At 33.5% G+C, this 19756-nt stretch overlaps 1 protein-coding gene across 1 annotated transcript; it reads left to right on the top strand.

The window, feature by feature from the left end:
• The first annotated feature begins 13929 nt into the window (after positions 1-13929).
• Positions 13930-19173, top strand: LOC7494350 ((E,E)-geranyllinalool synthase). Its single transcript, XM_024599200.2, has 12 exons — positions 13930-14313; positions 14656-14851; positions 14949-15169; positions 15287-15410; positions 15712-15827; positions 15903-16132; positions 16996-17111; positions 17312-17410; positions 17495-17710; positions 17793-17922; positions 18023-18268; positions 18359-19173. Exons 1-12 carry the CDS (start codon positions 13989-13991, stop codon positions 18848-18850), a joined length of 2511 nt encoding a protein of 836 aa, XP_024454968.1. The 5' UTR covers positions 13930-13988; the 3' UTR covers positions 18851-19173.
• Positions 19174-19756: the final 583 nt, after the last annotated feature.

The following is a 19756-nucleotide window of genomic DNA, read 5'->3' as shown; positions in this document are numbered from 1 at the left end:
TGGTTTGTCCTTTCCACCAGGGCCTGGCTATACCACTGGTTTGTTTTGGATGATATATATATGACGCAACAAAAAATCTATATATTATATTTTCGAATTACATGCACTTTTTGATGGGATGGATAAAAAAATAATTATTTTTAATTAAAGAATTTGAGTAACAATTTGTATAAATATAATTAATTTATAAACTTATTATATGAAAAGATTTTATAGAGTATTCAAGCAGTGGTGGAGTCAGAGTTTTTTAAATGAGGGGGGAAATTATTAACAAATATTATATTATATAGCTTTGATTGACTCTTCATCCTCAAGGGATTTACGCTTGAAATACTTGTATAGTGACATGTTAATTTAATATGAACCTGCTGGATTTTTTTTATCATCATTAGTGTTTGCATAATAATTAACACAACTACACAATAATTCACTATTAAACAAAAATCAGTTAAGTTACACAATAATTCTAAATTTTCCATATGAAATTAATAGCAAAATACACGTTAATTCATCAAAATCAAAATCTATTTCAATTCATATCTATATGCATATAATAAATATGTTGATTAAATTATACTTAATCATTTCTAGACATTTAATTAAGGAACAATGCCTAGTGTATGTGTAAGAGGAACAATACTTGAAAAACATGATTTCTACTTGAAATTTTACTTACAAACAAATCATGTGAAAATATTAAATTTCAATAAACTACTCTATCAATGCAAGAGATGTCAAGAATAATGATTTTGCATGAATATTAATTTATTTTTTTATAATAAGAAAAGAAACACTTAATGAATTAAATTAGCAGATTTAAACATTTATTTTGAACACATTTGAACATATTCATATCAAAACCCCTAAATTATCATAAATCCTAATATTTTTAATAACTAATTATAAAAAAATAAAATTAAAATTAGACAATGAAACAAATAAAAAAAATAAAAAAAAATTTACTTAATGTATAAAGCTAAAAACAAAAAAAAATTAATTGATAAGAAATTTACATATAGGATTGGCGAGGCAGGGAACAGCAGCTGAACCAAAAACCCTCTTTATTAGACAATGGAAGATAAAGAAAAAAAAGGGAGGGGGGGAGGGGAAAAATTGGGGCAGCTGTGTGTGTGTGTATGTGTATTATATTATATTAACATATGTTAACAATAATAAACAATAAAATTTTTTTTTCGTGTAGCAATAATTCATTAAACTAATATATTAATATTTTAATATATAAAAAAAATAAAGAGGCAATTGCCCTTTTTTAGCCACTGTGGCTCCGCCACTGTATTCAAGGTTACTTCTTATGACAGTATACGAAAGGCTTGTGAAGCCAAACTGATCTCTTGATAAATATGGGTCCATATTTCCTATTTAGAAATCACTTCCTACTTTTAATTTTGCATGAAATTTGATAGATTAGGTGAAAAGCTTCTTCTTTTTTTTTCCTCGCATGTTCGACAAGAGAAAAGAAGTTCCATCAAACTTCTCCGAAACAAATTAGCATAAAACGTGACCATAATTAAAAAAAAAACGGGAAAAAAAATGGTGGCATTGGCTTGGAGAGACAAAATTATGATGTTGGGTCTGTATTTTCCTCTCTATTACTTAGCAATAACTGTTGGACTTGCAAGCAAATTTCACACCACAGGTTCATGTGATGGCCAGCTAAGAACTATAATGATTGAACCTGGTTCTTATGGGAAAGGAAGAATTTATTAAAATGAGGAACCAGAAAGAAACAATCATATTGTAATATTAATTTGTCCTAAAAATGAGTGGTGGAGCTTTATGCTATCTTTAGAAGACAACGTCCACCTTATGAAAAATAAAATACGTAGTAGGAGTGGCTCCTTACTAAGTAATTGTATTCCGAACAACGTTTTTAAAGACATTAAAAATTAATATAGTTATCGAGGAACCAACAAGAAATAAGAAACAAGCATAGTACTGCAAGTACAGTTTGAAATTGCGTTCTAATTGATGTTTCTAAAAAAAATTGATATGTTAATGTTAAAAATAATTTTTAAAAAATAAAAAATATTATTTTGATGTATTTCCGAACAAAAAATATTTTAAAAAACAACTACTATTACACTTTCAAATATATATAATTTTTTAAACTAGATTTTTATTTTATTCTAGCCGTGCCCTTGTCATTACTAATAATGACTAGGTCGTTGCCCGTGCTATAGTATAGGTTAGATTAAGATCTTAGAACCTTTATAGGTAGAAGAAGAATATCTATTGATATTCTTAATTAAGTCAATTTTTACTATTCACCATTGTTGTATATTTTGAACAACATGCTCTAGTTAACTACTTTGACATGCTTTTTTATGCATTTTAGAAGGGCAATGAAATAGATTTCTGGCTGATGATAAAGCACATGTTTAGAAAAGGTGAGGGGCGTGTTCGTTGGTATTTATGGGGAACATTAGAGAGAGAGAGAGAGAGAGAGAGAATGAGGTCCCTCAAGTCTAGCAGAAATTAACCTATAAGAAGAAAGAAGAAAACAAGAATGGTAGATGCATGCATGAAGGAAGAAGAGAGGGTTGTTTTTCCTTGCCAAAACAATGTCGTTTTGGCTTAAGATTTTTTAAAAAAACTTTTTTGGTGAAATGCATTGTTTCGCTATTGCTGTTTCTTTTCTTTTCCTTTTCTTTTTATTTTTTCAGTTTGGTCCTTGCAATTTTAATTTTTTTGGGTCAAATTTGACCTTTTTCTCAAGATTTTTTTCCATTTAGCCCCTAATGGCATAAAAAAGGTCCCTCATTATTAATGTTTTTTTCCATTTCAGTCATTAGCTTTTTAATTTATGAATTTCAGTCAAATTAACTCTAAATTATATTTTTTTTAAATTAAACTCCTGTTTGAATTATAAAAACTCCTAAATTTCAACACCTTTTCTATTTTGGTCATTAAACCCTTTAATTTTTTTATTTTTGGTTAATTTGACTCTAAATTTTAATTGTTCACTTCAATTATATTAGTTACATAGGTTTTAATATACCAAGTCAAAGAATAATTTCATTTAAAATTTTAAGTTAATAGATAAAAATCTAAGAATTTACATATTATATTATCGAATAATATGCACTTCTTGATGGATCGATAACAAAACATTTATATTTTAATTAAAGAATTCGAGTAATAATTTGGATAAATATAATTTATATATAAATGTAGAGGAAAAGAAAAGAGATTAGGAGAACTATACTGAAGAAACATGTGGCACAAAGTAAAACACCCATGTCCGTCACTATTCTAGCCCATTTGTTAATCGCAATTATATTCAAGTGGGTATTAATGATATGCAAAAGTCATCGAATTTTACTATTCATTACGTTGTTGTTGGACTTGCAAGCAAATTTCACATCACAAGCTCATATGCTGGCCCTTGGATGCCTTGACTTGGAACAGAGCTAAGAAATATAATTAATGATTGAACCTGGCCCTCATGGGAAAGGAAGAATTTATATAGTTAAAACAAAATACATATTGTAATATTTATCCTAAAATTGAGCGGTGGAGCTTATGCTATCTTTCAAAGACAACGTCCACCTTACGAAAAACAAAATACATTCCGGCGCGCCGGGCCCTTGTCTTATTGGTAATGATTAAAATGGCATCTTCCCTAATTTCAGAAAAATCTACACTATAGACTTTCTTCAATCCGAGCCGGTGACGGTGTCATGGGAAAGAAGATCAATTTTGGAGTTTTAGCCGCTTTCTTTTTCTTTTTCTTTTTCCTTTTCTTTTTCTTTAAATGAGATTAGATTTTTTTTTCAAAAACTTGAAAATCTAACTCAAGCAAATTAGACAAGTTTCGGCAACACAACAAAATCACCTTGCCAAAGTAAAGAGTTCCATGAATGCATGGCCGGATTAAATCTCCATGTACTTTCAACATCATATTCGAATTTGATCGAGCAATAGCATTTGAATTTTGAAGCCAAGGAAAAAAAAAATATCAATTGGTTTTGAGTTTCATTTCTAACGACTAACCCCTTTATGTGTAAAGGAAATCACGTAGTTGTAACTGCATTGATCTCTATCACTAGATCAGCAGTAACAGTTATTGATTTCTATCCTTAGATTAGCTATATCTTATCCCCTGTATCACTCTCATCTTATCTTACGTTGTATAGTCCTACATATACTGCACTTCTCCAATCCTATAAATATAGGATGCATTGTTAATAAAGAATTGTCTTTTCTGTAAAATTCTATATGGTATCAGAGCTTCTTCCTCTAACGAGATTTTCTTTCAAAATGGCTACATCACCTGAGTCAGTTTTTATCAATAATGAGACTACTCTTGTTGCCTTCAATGCTGGCTCTCAATTACCTTTGAAATTGACCTCCACCAATTTTCCGTTATGGCGTGCCCAGCTGACATCCTTGCTTATAGGCTATGATCTCCAGGGTTATATTGACGGCACTACTATCTGCCCATCATCAACGCTTCCTCCAAACATCTCCCCTGATGGCTCAGCCTCTGCAAATGCTCCAAATCCAGCCTTTTTGCGTTGGCTGAGGCAAGACAAGCTGATACTTCATGCCATTCTTGCATCTGTTTCTGAATCAGTTATGCCCCTCATTGCTGCTTCATCTACTGCTGATGATGCATGGTCTAAATTGCAACGATTGTATGCCAATCGCTCACGTTCTCGTGTTATGCAACTTAAGGAAAATTTAACTCTCATTCAGAGAGAGTCTCGCTCAGTCTCAGATTACCTTCATACCATCAAAGTTATTATTGATGAACTTGCAGTGATTGACTCCCCAATCTCAGCAGATGACATAACCCTCTATGCTCTAAATGGTCTTGGCTCTGAATTTCGTGACATTGCAGCACTCATTCGAAATCGTGAGTCTTCTCTCACCTTTGAAGAACTTCATGATATGTTGGTTTCCCACGAAAGCTATCTAAAACGTATTGAAGCTTCAAATTCTATCACTCTTGCTACTGCAAACAACACTCAACGTCGTCCAGTGCACTCCAAATTTCATCGTAACCAACGTTCTAACAATGGTTTCTCCGGACAAAATCGCACCAACCATAATCAGCATAGTCGTCGAGAATGGTTTGGTAAGCCTCAAATTATTTGTCAGTTATGTGACAAAGTTGGCCACTCAGCAAAGACCTGTCGTGTGGTTTCCAGTAATAAGTCTGTCAATTGTGCATCCTCTAGTGGGACCAAAGATAAAAAATGGCTTATGGATTCAGCTGCTTCTCACAACATTACCTCTGATCTTGCTAATTTGTCTATTCACTCAGAGTATGATGGCACTGATCAAGTTGTCATTGGCGATGGCTCAGGTTTGCAAGTCACCCATGTTGGCTCTATGACTCTTCCCTCTGCCTCAAAATCCTTTAAACTCACAGATATTCTTTGTGTTCCTAATATTCATCAGAATCTGATTTCTGTTCATAATTTCACTCGTTCCAATAATGTTTCTATTGAGTTTCATCCATTTTATTTTCTTGTGAAGGATCGGAGCACGGGGGCGACTATTCTTCGCGGTAAATGTCAGGATGGTGTTTATCCAATGCCAATGACCTCTGCTGCAATCCAATCTTCTGCTTTAGCATTTGTTGGTGAACGAACAACATCTGACAGATGGCATAAACGACTTGGGCACCCGTCAAATAAAATTGTTGATTTTATTATTCGTCGTTTTTCTCTTCCTGTTGTCGGGTCTCGTCCTTCCTTACCATCACTTTGTTCTGCTTGCCAATGCAATAAAAGTCATAAATTACCATTTTCTTCTACATCTCTTACCAGTACTCATCCTCTTGAATACATCTATACAGATCTTTGGGGGCCTGCATCTTCAACATCAATTGATGGATTTCGTTTTTATGTACTATTTATTGATCATTTTACCAAATATTGTTGGTTATTTCCAATTCATCGAAAAAGTGATGTTCGCTCCATTTTTTGCCAATTAAAAGGTTTGCTTGAAAAACAGTTTGGTTTTCAAATCAAGCATTTATACTCTGATAATGGGGGAGAATATTATGCTCTTCGCAACTATCTCTCTTCTAATTCCATTAGTTGGCTAACCACAGCTCCCCATACCCCTCAACAGAATGGCACCAGTGAACGACGTCATCGTCACATTGTTGAAACAGGATTAACTCTATTAAGTCAAGCACATCTCTCTCCATCCTATTGGTCCTATGCTTTTCAGACAGCGGTTTACTTGATAAATCGCATGCCATCTTCTGTTTTACAAAATCGAAGTCCATTTGAGTGTCTATTTGGTCGCTTACCTGATTATACAAAAATGCGTATTTTTGGTTGTCAATGTTATCCATGGTTAAAACCTTACACAACCAGTAAACTACACTCAAAATCCATGCCTTGTCTGTTTCTCGGTTACTCAACCACACAAAGTGCTTATAAATGTATGGATCTTAATTCCTCACGCATTTACTTGTCTCGCCATGTGGTTTTTGATGAAAGTCACTTTCCCTTTTCGACCTTTACCCCTGTCACTATGCCTTCTCTGTCAATTTCAGGTGTTAAAGCACAAGATCTTCATATACCAGCAGTGCCTTCCATTGGATTGCCACCGTCCTCGACTACCACCGTGCTGACTAGTTCTCCTACTGCTTCATCCTTACCTTCTCCTCCACCAACACAACCTCCATCTACAGACATCCATCCACATACCAGTCCTGCAGCCTCACAACAACCCATTCGTACACATCCCATGACCACCAGATCTATGAATAATATTCATAAACCAAAACAACTTTACCTTGCCACCAAATATCCTCTTCCTTCACCTATAGAGCCAACCTGTGTGTCTCAAGCATTACAGGATCCAAAGTGGCGCAATGCCATGTCTGAGGAGTTTACTGCCTTGGTTAAACACGGCACATGGGAGCTTGTTCCACCTAGCTTCACCATTAAACCTATCAGATGCAAATGGGTCTTTCGAATTAAACGTAATTCCGATGGCAGTATCTCTCGCTACAAAGCACGACTGGTTGCCAAGGGGTTTCATCAACAACATGGTTTTGACTATACTGAGACCTTCAGTCCTGTTGTGAAATCAGTGACCATTCGAACTGTTCTCTCTATTGCTGTTAACAACAAGTGGCCACTTCGACAGCTTGACGTGAATAATGCATTTTTGCATGGCCAACTACAAGAGAATGTATTTATGGTTCAGCCTCCAGGTTTCATTGATTTTACTCTGCCCTCTCATATTTGCAGGTTAAAGAAGTCTCTCTATGGCTTAAAACAAGCCCCACGTGCTTGGTACCAAGAATTGCGCACTTCTCTTCTTCAGCTGGGATTTCAGCAATCCAAGTCTGACTCTTCCTTATTTATTTACACATGTGATGGGGTTACAATATTCCTTCTGGTTTATGTGGATGATCTTTTAATCACTGGAAGTGATTCTGCATCTATGTCTAAAATTATCAAGCACCTCAGCACTCGCTTTTCATTAAAGGACCTTGGCTCATTGCATTATTTTCTCGGGGTTGAAGTGTTCTCTGTCAAACAAGGGTTATTTCTGTCGCAACACAAATATATTTGTGATCTCCTGACACGCACAAATATGGATGGTGCTAAGACTGTAAAGACCCCTCTTGCCACTAAGGATTGTCTACAACTTAATGATGGCTCTTCTTCTGTTGATCCTACTGCATATCGTCGCGTTATAGGAGCTCTCCAATATCTTTCTCTGACTCGGCCTGATATCTCATTTCCTGTCAACAAGCTGGCTCAATTTCTGCAAAAACCATCTCAGCTTCATTGGATTGCTGCCAAACGTGTTTTGCGTTACCTAAAAGGCACTCTTCATCATGGAATTCTACTCAAGCGCACCAATGATCTCACTCTTCAAGGGTTCTCTGATGCAGATTGGGCAGGTGATAAGGATACCAGAGTTTCCACATCTGCCTACCTTATCTTTCTAGGAGACTGTCCTATTTCCTGGAGTACACGGAAACAACGTGCAGTTGCACGCTCTTCCACTGAGGCAGAGTATCGGGCTCTTGCTTTTGCCACTTCAGAAATTATTTGGATCCGTTCTTTACTTCGTGAACTTGGTATTCCAATAACCAAACCTCCAAACTTATTTTGTGATAATATTGGTGCTACTCAATTAAGTCTTAATCCTGTACTACACTCACGGATGAAACACATTGCAATTGATCTTCATTTTGTCCGTGATCTGGTTTCTAAAGGAATGCTCCAAGTATCTCATGTCAGCACTCACGATCAGCTTGCCGATCTCCTCACCAAAGCTTTGTCTCGTCAGAAATTTCAAACATTATGCTCCAAGATAGGCTTATCTGATGGAACGCCTATCTTGCGGGGGCGTGTAAAGGAAATCACGTAGTTGTAACTGCATTGATCTCTATCACTAGATCAGCAGTAACAATTATTGATTTCTATCCTTAGATTAGCTATATCTTATCCCCTGTATCACTCTCATCTTATCTTACGTTGTATAGTCCTACATATACTGCACTTCTCCAATCCTATAAATATAGGATGCATTGTTAATAAAGAATTGTCTTTTCTGTAAAATTCTATATTATGTATTAATATAGTTTCACTCTTAATTAAAATACATGGTGACGAAGTTATGAAAACTTTAGGATTGGATTGAACTTTTCATGGCTACGTATGAGGTTGAAGTGTGTGGACTTTAATGTAGGTTCAGTCCCTAAACTTGGTTGTTCCTGTAAAAACAAGTTCCATGTCAGAACATGAAACCTTCCGATGTTTATGTTAGTTAGTGCAAGAAGATAGAAAAAAAATATACAAGAAAGAGAAATAAAGTGAGGAGCACAAGAAAAGTGTGTAGAGAGGAGAGTGTGAGCAATATGTGTTGTGAATAAATAAAATGTTCTTAAATTCTTGAATGGCTTGACCTAAATGTTTTACCTAGTGACCAGAGATAATTATAAACCCCGTTCATGTTAGCTAACTTCGTGGAGTGGAGAATAGATACCTCATGGTGTGTGTAGTTATAAATGTCTCATGGTGAGTAAAGTTGTAAGTGCCTTATGATAAGCAAAGCAATGATGGAGAGTGACCTCGTGGTGCGTGGAGAAAATGAATATCATTCGTTGAGAGATTGGTAATCATCATCAATTTATGTGCTGGCTATGTTAATTGATGAAGATGTTGATTTTTCTACTCTACAAAAAGAATTTGTATGCGCGGAGGTACGCAAATGGGTGGTGCTCATGTGTATGCTCATGGAGTTTATGTTCATGAAGGTATGCTTTCACTGGTGGGTAGTGTGTGACTTCTTGGAACTCAAAATATACAATGAGATATGCACTCGAGGTAGGAATTGGACGACCCAAGGTGAGTTAAAATGAGTGAGGGAGAGACTATTCTGACTGGGCTTGAATGACCAAGGTTCTAGCAGTTCTTGAAAGAAAATGAACTAAAATAAAATATGTCAGATCCCTAATTAAAAACCCTAATTTCTTGGGTTTAACCTAGACAACGCGTCGTTCAGCCACTGTTTAGCTTTTTCTTTGACAATTTTGGCTAATCGAGTAGGCATTTTCAGGTGAATAAATATGGCGTTTCCAACCACCTTTGGAGCTGTAACAACTACCATTTAACTGAGAAACAACCTTTCTACAAACATCAACTACTCTTATCAAACGTTTATATCTCATTTTCTTTAACAAACTCAACAACATCTTGTCTCCAATCAGTTATTACTGTATTTTCAGATTCTAGGCTAATCAGGTTGGCACTTTCAAACAAATGAACGTGGAGCTACTAACCTTCAAATTGAATAAGGTTGGATCCAAACAAAAGGTGTGCACCCCCTCTACCAAGATCAGGTGGTCTTCAATGATGATGACATTGGAGTTGCTCTAACAAAGCCTTGAAAGTGGTCAACTCAATCATCAATGATTGTGATACCCATTTCATAAAACTGCTAATCTTTTTCACGTGTTCACACTTCAAGCCTTATCAGTGAGTCTTATCAAAGGTTGATCACATTTCTCTTAAGATCAATAGGCTAGAACAAGTTCCTTGGTCTCCAAGTTTGGAAAACCACCAAAACCTCCTAAAAACCAAGTTTATTGCAAAACCATCATTGAAAAACCAGAATATGTATAAAGCTCACAACTATGAAATGTACTCTAGAACCCTTTTATTTTGATCCAAGGACTAAACTTTGATCAATCTATGTTTAAACCCATCAAAAGGCCTAGCAAAACCTTACAAATACTCCCTAGAAAATCAGAGCAAAACGAAGAGAAAAAGGTAAGGAAAAGATTGATAAAGAAAATCTAAAGTGTGAAAGTTTAAGAGCCTAGTACAAAGATTTTCTTAACTTTAAAAGAAAGTAAAAAACTTGGAAAAAAAGAAACCAAAGGGTAACAACCATCGTTTGAGTTTGAAAGGTATAAAACATTCACTTATCCTGGTATTTGATATTCATGAGGCACATTTCTAGCCTGTTCTTTCATATTTTATGGTGTTTTTTAACATTTGTTGCATTATAATGCTTTTAGCTTAGATTTTGATTAATGCATAGAATATCATTTTTTTTTCTTTGTTTGATCCTATTTGGAGTTATCTGTTAATGTTGCTGGATGTTTAGAATATACTTAGATGTTTAGATTAAATGAAATAAAGTGATTTCGAAATATGGCTATAGGATTATTGATTTTTTTTTTGTTAGTGTGTGTTCTTGGCTTCTATACATGGTTTGAGTTCTAAGTGTTTAAAGAGTCAGTTTTGAATCAAAATTTGATGTTTTTGTAGGCTATTTCAAGTTGGCAGTTTTAAAGTTTGGAGTCTCTTGCATGATTTTGATGTTATTTATTAGTTTTTTTTATTCAAACATATTTGGTTATGGTTGTGTAACTTGTTAGAAGTAAAAAAAATACCAATTTTGGAGGCTTGACAGTGTGCTGGGTTTCTAGGATATTTATGGGTTACTGAGATATTTTTTGGTTACTGAGCAGTGTTTTTCGTGTTCTTAAAAATAACATTGTTTTAGTTTTATAATTTGAACCAGTTTTGATCAAATTCTTTGCACATAATCCTTCGTGCGACTTCATTAATCAATAATTTAGGGTTAAAACATGTTTTTAATATGTTTTGAATGTCAGACATGTGCCTTGCTCGTGAATATTTTTAGTATTATGGTAGTTATTATTTTTTTAAATGTAATTTAAAAATTTAAAAAAATTAACTTAACACATTTATAATCCATTAAAGTAAGATCCGTGTCGCACGTGGATCTTATCTGGGGGTAAACACTGGGCCCGGAGTGATTAATTCATTATAGTACTTTTTGTTTTGATGTTGATTGATTTAATTGAATTGCAGTCCACATTCAATCGCGGCTTTCAGAACCAAGGAATTAATTTCAACTTAACAAAAAGTCTTCAAGTCAAACTTGCGAAAAAAAACCTTGCATATTAATCTAGCAAGATGAATTTCAAATTTATACGAGAGAGGTGAATACAATTACTATATATATAATTTCTCAAATTATTGAGTAGTGATCAATAAACTTTATTATTATTATTATTATTATATTTCAATAAAATTCAAAAGTTCATCATTTAATCGGTTTTAATTATCTGAATTTAAGTAATAATGTTATGATAACTCATTTACCCCTTCACAAGAAAGTCATTTGACTGGGAGATTTGTACAGAGTTCACCATTACCTGTACGAGTTAATTAAGAAATTAAAGAACGAGGATAAGAGGAAATTAAAAAATATAATCAAATAATTATTCAAGCTGAAGAATTCTATTATTTTTTTATATATATAAATCCTTTTAAACTAAGTTGTTTATTTATTCACAAATGAATCATGGCGAAGAGAAAACATCAACATGAGAATTCTTCGATTCCTAGGCCCTCGGGATCTCATGCTTTCTCCTCCTTTTGCCGCTCGACTGGGGTATCTGTAATTAATTACAAACCGGCCACGTCAAGTGTAGGATCAATCTCTATCTTTCTGGGGTGCCTGTCCTCGGTCCGCGTGCTTTCTCACCACAAACATTAATTGCCAAGTTTTGTTTTTTACTTTTATTATTGGATTTAAGCATTAAATATCTATCAACTTGTAATCTCTCTGCCGTAATGGTTTGTTTTTATATTTTAAAAGATTTTAATTTTTTTAAATTAATTTTTTGGTATTTTTGTTTTATTTTTATTTGTTAATATCAAAAATAATTTTAAAAAAATAAAAAAAATATTTTGATGTATTTCTGAACAAAAAATATTTTAAAAAGCAACCGTTACCGCACGTTAAATATACTCTTATGGCAACGAACAAGAGAAGCATCAAATATTAATATTTTGTATTGTTTGTGGTGTGTAATACTTTTTAACAATATTTTTTGTAAAATTTCAAAAAATAAAAGTTATTTTTAATTACAATACTAAAGTTTGGATTAACAAGTTCAAATCTTATTACTGACTCTCTTTTATAATATGTGCGGATTTCAAGCCCTGAAAGCCTAGATGCTTTAATTACTTGAGGGGAGATAGCCCTTACAGATGCCTTTGTAAGAATATAACTTTCACTAGTATGGTTGGAAGTGGAGCATTGATGACAGCATAAATCATGAAAAAAGAAAAAAAGAATGGATCTACAGGTTTTTGCAATTGTATATGCATGGCTTAATTATGATCTCTGATTATAACTTTTTTGTCCGCAGGTATGGCCTTTATATATTGAAGCCAACCCAGAGAAGCTTATTGGAGAAATATATGACTCTAATTGTCGTCGTTGTTCTGCCATCGTTATCCCTGCAGTGGTTGAGATGGTACAAATTAATGGTCGAGAGACCATTCTTCCTGATCGGATAAAGAGGAACATATGCTATAAAAGGGAAGAAATTCTTGAAAGGTGCCTTTTCCAATCCCTACCACATGGCTGGCTGGCTAAGATGTTCGGTTTAAGGGTATTAATAACAAGAGAAACATCAAATATTAATATTTTGTATTCTCTGCGGTGTGTAATATATATATATATATTAAAATATTTTTTTATTTTTAAAATCAGTATTTTAAAATTATTAAAAAAGATTAAAAAATAAGTTTAATAATTCTTTTTTAAGATAAATATACTTTTAAAAACTTGTTTGCTGAAAGAAACTTGTACACGCAGTGTTTAAGTTGGGGTGTTCGATCTAATCCATGGACTGCCTCCTCAAGTTACTTTCATTATTATTATTATTATTACAAATCATGGGCCTTTTAAATAAAGGTTTAGGCTTATGAACACAGGAGAATATGAATATCGGCTAGCTCTTTGAGATCAAGTAATTTTAATTGGTTCCAAACAATGGATTCTATTATCTGTGATTATTTGTTGCGGTAAATCAAAATAAAATATATAATTGGCTAGACACAATGCTGTTTTCTACATAATTTCCTAAGAAACGGTAAGACTCAATTTTGTTTTCCTAATTAATCTTGTCATTTGATAAAGGGTAAAATTTTTGGGGCTATAGTTTATAAAATTTCATATAAAAACATGGGGTAGCTATTTTATTTTTTTATTTATTTTTCCGATGATAAAGATATTCCCAAACTAATTTACTTATCAACCAAGACATCCCTCCCCTGCATATCTGGTGATACATTTTTTTTGCATAAGAGTTTAGCATTACTAGTTTATTTTTATAAATTATATTTTCATTTGTGAAAATGTAATTAACTAAGAATCATAATCCAGAGGGACTAGTCTTCATTGTTTTTGGACGTATTAATTAATTCTGTCAGTCTCATGACTAGGCTGAACACAAATCCAATTTTACTTATGTGTGAACGTATGCACTAGATTATACAATCCCACGTTATACATGCCATGTCCCTAGCAGTCCACGAACTTTATAAGAAGAATTCATTTGCTTATTACTACTCACTCCAGCAACTAATTGATCAGAAAGAAGAAGGAAAAAACACACTCAATTTCCTAATATCCTCTTTCTTTTAATTATGGAATTTTCAAAATCTTTCAATATTCAAGCTTTAGTTAAAACGATCAAGGAAGAGTTGTTGTCAGACAACAACGATCCATATTCGTTTATTGCACCTTCTGCTTACGACACTGCATGGTTAGCCATGGTTCCGGATATGTCCGAACCATGTCAACCCATGTTCAAGAACTGCTTGGATTGGGTGCTCAACAACCAGAACGTAGAAGGGTTCTGGGGAGAGTATGATGGCCATGGCATGCCCACTATTGAATGCCTTCCTGCAACAATTGCTTGCATGATTGCACTCAAACGGTGGAATGCAGGAGAAATGATTATTGATAAAGGTAATGATAGTGTACAAACGAGTATAAAATAATCATATCTTGATATTTTTATATTCGGTACGTGTTAAAATCTTGAGCAATAAATGATTACCAGTTTAAATCTTGCTATTCCATTCTCTTTTCTTATATGTGCATATTTCAAACCCTGGAAACCCAAATGTTTTAATTACCTGAGGGGAGATAGCCCTTACCTATGCCTTTGTAAAAATATAAATGGAAGTGGAGCATTGACAGCATAAATCATGAAACGAAATAAAAAAAGAATGGATATAAAGGTTTTTGCAATTGTATATGCATGGCTTAATTATGATCTCTGATTATAACTTAATTTTTTGTCCTCAGGTATGGCCTTCATTGAAGCTAACGCAGAGAAGCTTATTGGAGAGATATATGACTCTAACTGTCCTCGTTGGTTTGCCATCGTTTTCCCTGCAATGGTTGAGATGGCACAAATTAATGGTCTGGAGATCATTTTTCCTGATCGGATAAAGAGGGTTGAGATGAGCATATTCTACAAAAGGGAACAAATTCTTGAAAGGTGCCTTTTCCAATCTCTTTGAAGATCAAGTTTGAACAGAACGTTCTATTAGCAATCTTGATTAGTTCCTGCTAACATTGTTGTCCTTTCCATTCAGGGAAGAACTTGTGGACAAGTATCATTATCCTCCATTACTATCATATCTTGAAGCATTGCCTGCTCTATATAATTTTGATCAAGAAGATGCACTTAAGCACTTGCATGCCGATGGTTCATTATTCCAATCCCCCTCTGCTACAGCAAGTGCTTTCATGGCTACTGGAAACAAAGACTGCTTGAATTACCTTCAAACTTTAGTTCAAAAATGTACTAATGGAGGTTAGAAACATTCCTCAGAAGCTTATTTAAGTCCATTATTTTTCTCATTACCACTTGCAGCAGTTTGGTATTTGTGTATATATTTTTCTTAAGTGAATCTAAATATTTGCGAGGCAGTCCCACAAACTTATCCTATGGATGAAGAGCTATTAAAGCTTTGTATGGTTAACCAATTGCAAAGGTTGGGTTTGGCTGAGCATTTTAACCAAGAGATTGAAGAACTGCTGGAACAAGTTTACAGGTATATACAAGTAAATAAGTAAGTGATAATATATATATATATATATATATATATATATATATATATATATATAAGATTTATAATGAGCTTTTAAAAGTTATTTTTTTAAAATAAAATTCAAATTCAAATATTTAATAGTAGAATCTGTCGGGGACCATGATTGATGGTAACAGGAACAATGAAAGTTTCAAAGCCCGATGCACTTGATAAAACTAAACTAAATTATTCTATCAATATAAAATTATGAGGTGATTCTTTTACATAAATTTATATTTATTCTCTAGCATTTCATTTGTTTCAGGAATTACATGAACCGAGAGTCATGGCCAAAATGGACAAATTCGATGGCAACACAGCTATACAAAGACTCTTTGGCATTTTGTCTACTGAGGATGCATGGATTTCGTGTATCTCCATGTATGATGGTTCTTAACTATGCCAGTACTTACAAGCACTGCGTCTTCTTACTCCTTCATTCCTTTTTTTTTCCAGGGATGTTTTGTTGGTTCTTACTTGAAGAAGAAGTTCAAGATCAAATAGAAAGCAACCATGAATATTTCTCAAGTGTAATTCTTAATGTTTATCGAGCTACCGATCTTATGTTTCCTGGAGACCATGAACTTGAGGAGGCAAGGTCATTTTCAAGGAAGTTGCTTGAGAAAACCACATCAATGGGAAACGAAGACCAACATACTGTTCCTTTTCCAAGTTTCCACTCGGTGGTAATTTCTTACTATCCCATTGACAAAACAAAAGATATACCATCTAATTTCTAATTTAATTAGTTCCCATATAAGCAGGATTAATAAAGGAACACAAACTGTTTCTCACATTTTAATAATTACTCGATGATCAATTTCCGATTTGTCGATGCTTAATGGTGGTTTTGGTGCAGTTAAATTTTTTTTTTCCTTTCAAATTAAAAATAAAAAAACATGGTTAAAATAGCTTGATAGATTGATCCGGGGCCTAGATGAATTCTGGTTAAATAAATAAATAAAACTTTTTTTATTAATCTTGGCCGTTAATTAACTTATTAATTGTTTTTTTTTTAAAAAGAGATTGTTTTAATTCTTTCTTAAAAAAATAAAATTTTTGGGTAGGGGATTTGACCCTTAGGTTTTGTAATGCATGCCTTATGGTGTTTTAAAAGACTTTTTCTTGAAATACAAGGAATAGTGAGAACAAATAGAATGTCCTATCTTGAATTTTTAGAAGTATTTGAGATTATTGATTGTTTTTTAAAATATTTTTTTGTTTAGAAATGTATAAAAAAATATTATTTTTTTATTTTTTAAAATTTATTTTTGATATTATCGTATCAAAACGACCAAAAAACAGTAAAAAAATTTAATTTGAAGAAAAAAAATCAAAATTTAACAAAAAAACAGATTGAAAATCAATATCAAACACCCCCTTAAATTAAGTCTGCCACTTAGCTTCTTTCAAGGAACCGTTTCTGAAAACGTGAAAAAATAAAAATATTCTACCTTAAGGGAAGAAAAATAAAAATAAAATTCTTAACTACTAGCTAGCTAAGCATTTCTCATGTGTCATAACTTTTGTGCGCTAATTAAATATGTAGATTAAGCATGAGTTGAGGTTTCCATGGATGGCTCGACTGGATCACCTGGAGCATAGAATGTGGATGGAAGAAAAGAATAGCTCCGGTCTATGGATGGGAAAGACCTCCTTCCATAGGTAGGGAGATCTTACCAATTATTCAAAATATATAATTAATTTTGAAATGTTAACTCTTTGAATTGTTACCATTCAATCTCGAAGGTTGAACGATAAGGTAAAGATAAAACCTTCAATCATAAAAAAGAAGAAAAAGAAAATGTCAAGCACTGGAACATAGTAATGATGTGGACTAATATTCAAAGGTTTGATACCTGCAGGTTATCATGCCTTCATAATGACAAACTTAAGCAACTGGCTGTGAAAAACTACGAGTTTCGACAAACGACATACAAGAGTGAATTGGAAGAACTGACAAGGTAACACACAGGGAAAGTAAATTTTTTATGAAGTATAAGTACTAGATAGTTAAAGGAAATTAATGTCTTGGTTGTGTGAGACAGGTGGTCTAAGAGCTGGGGCCTTAGTGACATGGGGTTCGGCCGAGAGAAAACTGCGTATTGCTACTTTGCCGTTGCTGCTAGCACATCACTACCTCAGGATTCTGAGATCAGAATGATGGTAGCAAAGAGTGCTATAGTTATCACAGTTGCTGATGATTTTTATGATATGGAAGGCTCTCTTGATGATTTGGAAAAAATCACAGATGCAGTTCAGAGGTAAACCAATGTGCCTATACAGAGAAATAAAAGATTATGAATGGAGATCAAACTCCTAATGCTCCCAAAATTACTTTGACAGATGGGATGCTACGGGCTTGAGTGGCCACAGTAAGACTATCTTTGATGCCCTTGACAGCCTTGTGAACGAATTAGCAAGAAAATACTTCCGGCAACACGGAACCGATATAACAAACAGTCTCCGAGATATAGTAAGCTTTCCAATATTTTTCTTCACCTTTATGGTTTGTTTAATTTTGTCTTCACAGTTGATTAACGTGTCTCGGTATTTTGTTTTTTATGGTATGAAAGTGGAGTGAAACATTTGCTTCCTGGTTTACGGAAGCTAAATGGAGTAAAAGTGGATTCATACCTGCAGCTGAAGAGTATCTTGAGACTGGCATGACATCTATTGCTTCACACACCTTGGTTCTTCCAGCTTCATGTTTCTTGAGTCCAAGCATACCAGATTACAAACTAAATCCAGTCCAATATGAAAGCATTACCAAATTATTAATGGTCATCCCTCGTTTGTTGAATGACATACAGAGTTATAAGGTCAATTGTCATCTTTCATGTATTCTTACAGTTCTTTCTTTGTGGTATATCATATAGAAAGCTAATATATATTGTCCAATCCATTCACAGAAGGAACAAAAGGAAGGGAAAACCAACTTTGTTTTGCTCCACTTGAAAGAAAATCCAGAGGCAGACATCGAAGATTCAATTGCCTACGCCAGAGAGATTCTTGACAAAAAGAAGAAAGAGCTGCTGGAACATGCTCTAATGGATGGTTTTAATGATTTCTCTAAACCTTGCAGGCATCTCCACTTATCTTGTGTGAAAGTTTTTCAGATGTTCTTTGATTCCAGCAATAGATATGACTCCAACACAGAAATGTTTCAAGACATTCAAAAAGCATTTTATATTCCTGTAGAAGTTGGAGCACCAAAGCCTCTGCCTCCTCATCCCGGATCAAAACAGAGATATCCAACAGTAGTAGCCAGCTATCACTTCAATCAGCGGTACAAAAATCGAATCATTAGATTGGCTGCAAACAGTGTTGTTTCTCATCCTATTTCAGGAAATCCATACATGAAGATGCCTATGGCACCGAAGTTAAAATTCTGTTTCATGTAAGTAAGTTTGTAATTTAATATAAGAGAATAAGAGCCGGCGAAGAAACTCTTGGGCTGTAGGTGTCATGTAGCACAAAGTACTGGTGATGACCAGGATTTCAGCAGCTATTGTTTTGCTGGTGTGTACAGTATGGTTGTCTGCATATAGCATGTTGGTGTTTACAGTATATTTCCTTTGTATTGCAACATTGCGAGACTGTGATTGCAATATAACAATAATAGTTGTATATCTATGTTTGTAATATGAAGTTAATCTCTTTATGTTATTATGCAAAAGAGAATGGATTCAAATTTGAAAAATCAAGCATAGGAGATATTATAGGACTTCTTGGAAAAAATTTATGTTCTGTTAGGTATAAATCTGGAATAAAACTGAAGAAATTGGAATGAAAAATCAATGTGAAATTTAAATTATTTTTAAAATATGTTTTTTAAGATAAAAAAATAATGATTAAAAAAAACTTTATTAAAAGGGATGATTGTGATACTGACAATGAAGGAAGAGGTGGACCCGTGGCAGCATTATGTTTGTAACAATATGTAGATCCTTTTTAATATTATATAGGATGCTAAATTAATGTTGAATGATGAAATAAATTAATTTAATTTAATTAAAAAAATTCTTATTAAAAAAGGTATATCTAGCAAAGATAAAAAAAAAATTAAAAAACAAGGCATCCCTTGTTACTCTTAAAAAGTTTGAAAAATTCTATAGAAAACAGAAAAAATATTGGAAGATGAAACAAAAAAATATGATATTAAAAAATGAAATGAAAAAAATCAAATAAACTCAGGCGAACCTTCTAACCCCAGATTAATATCTCAAACTCACAATCTGTTAATCTCTAGACCCGGACTCAATCAAGAAGGTTAACACTCGACAAATTTAATGTTAAACAATAAAATC

The sequence above is a fragment of the Populus trichocarpa genome, chromosome 4, assembly GCF_000002775.5.
Source record: "Populus trichocarpa isolate Nisqually-1 chromosome 4, P.trichocarpa_v4.1, whole genome shotgun sequence".
Lineage (NCBI taxonomy): Eukaryota > Viridiplantae > Streptophyta > Magnoliopsida > Malpighiales > Salicaceae > Populus > Populus trichocarpa.
The sequence above is the reverse complement of the archived record's forward strand: the minus strand, read 5'-3'. Positions and strand labels throughout refer to the sequence as shown.

Coding starts and splice junctions, on each gene's coding strand:
- LOC7494350 (XM_024599200.2), top strand. CDS start 13,989: ATGGAATTTTCAAAATCTTTCAATATTCAAGCTTTAGTTAAAACGATC. Junction 14,852..14,948: donor AGGGAACAAATTCTTGAAAG/GTGCCTTTTCCA, acceptor CTTTCCATTCAG/GGAAGAACTTGTGGACAAGT. Junction 17,112..17,311: donor GGAAAGACCTCCTTCCATAG/GTAGGGAGATCT, acceptor TGATACCTGCAG/GTTATCATGCCTTCATAATG.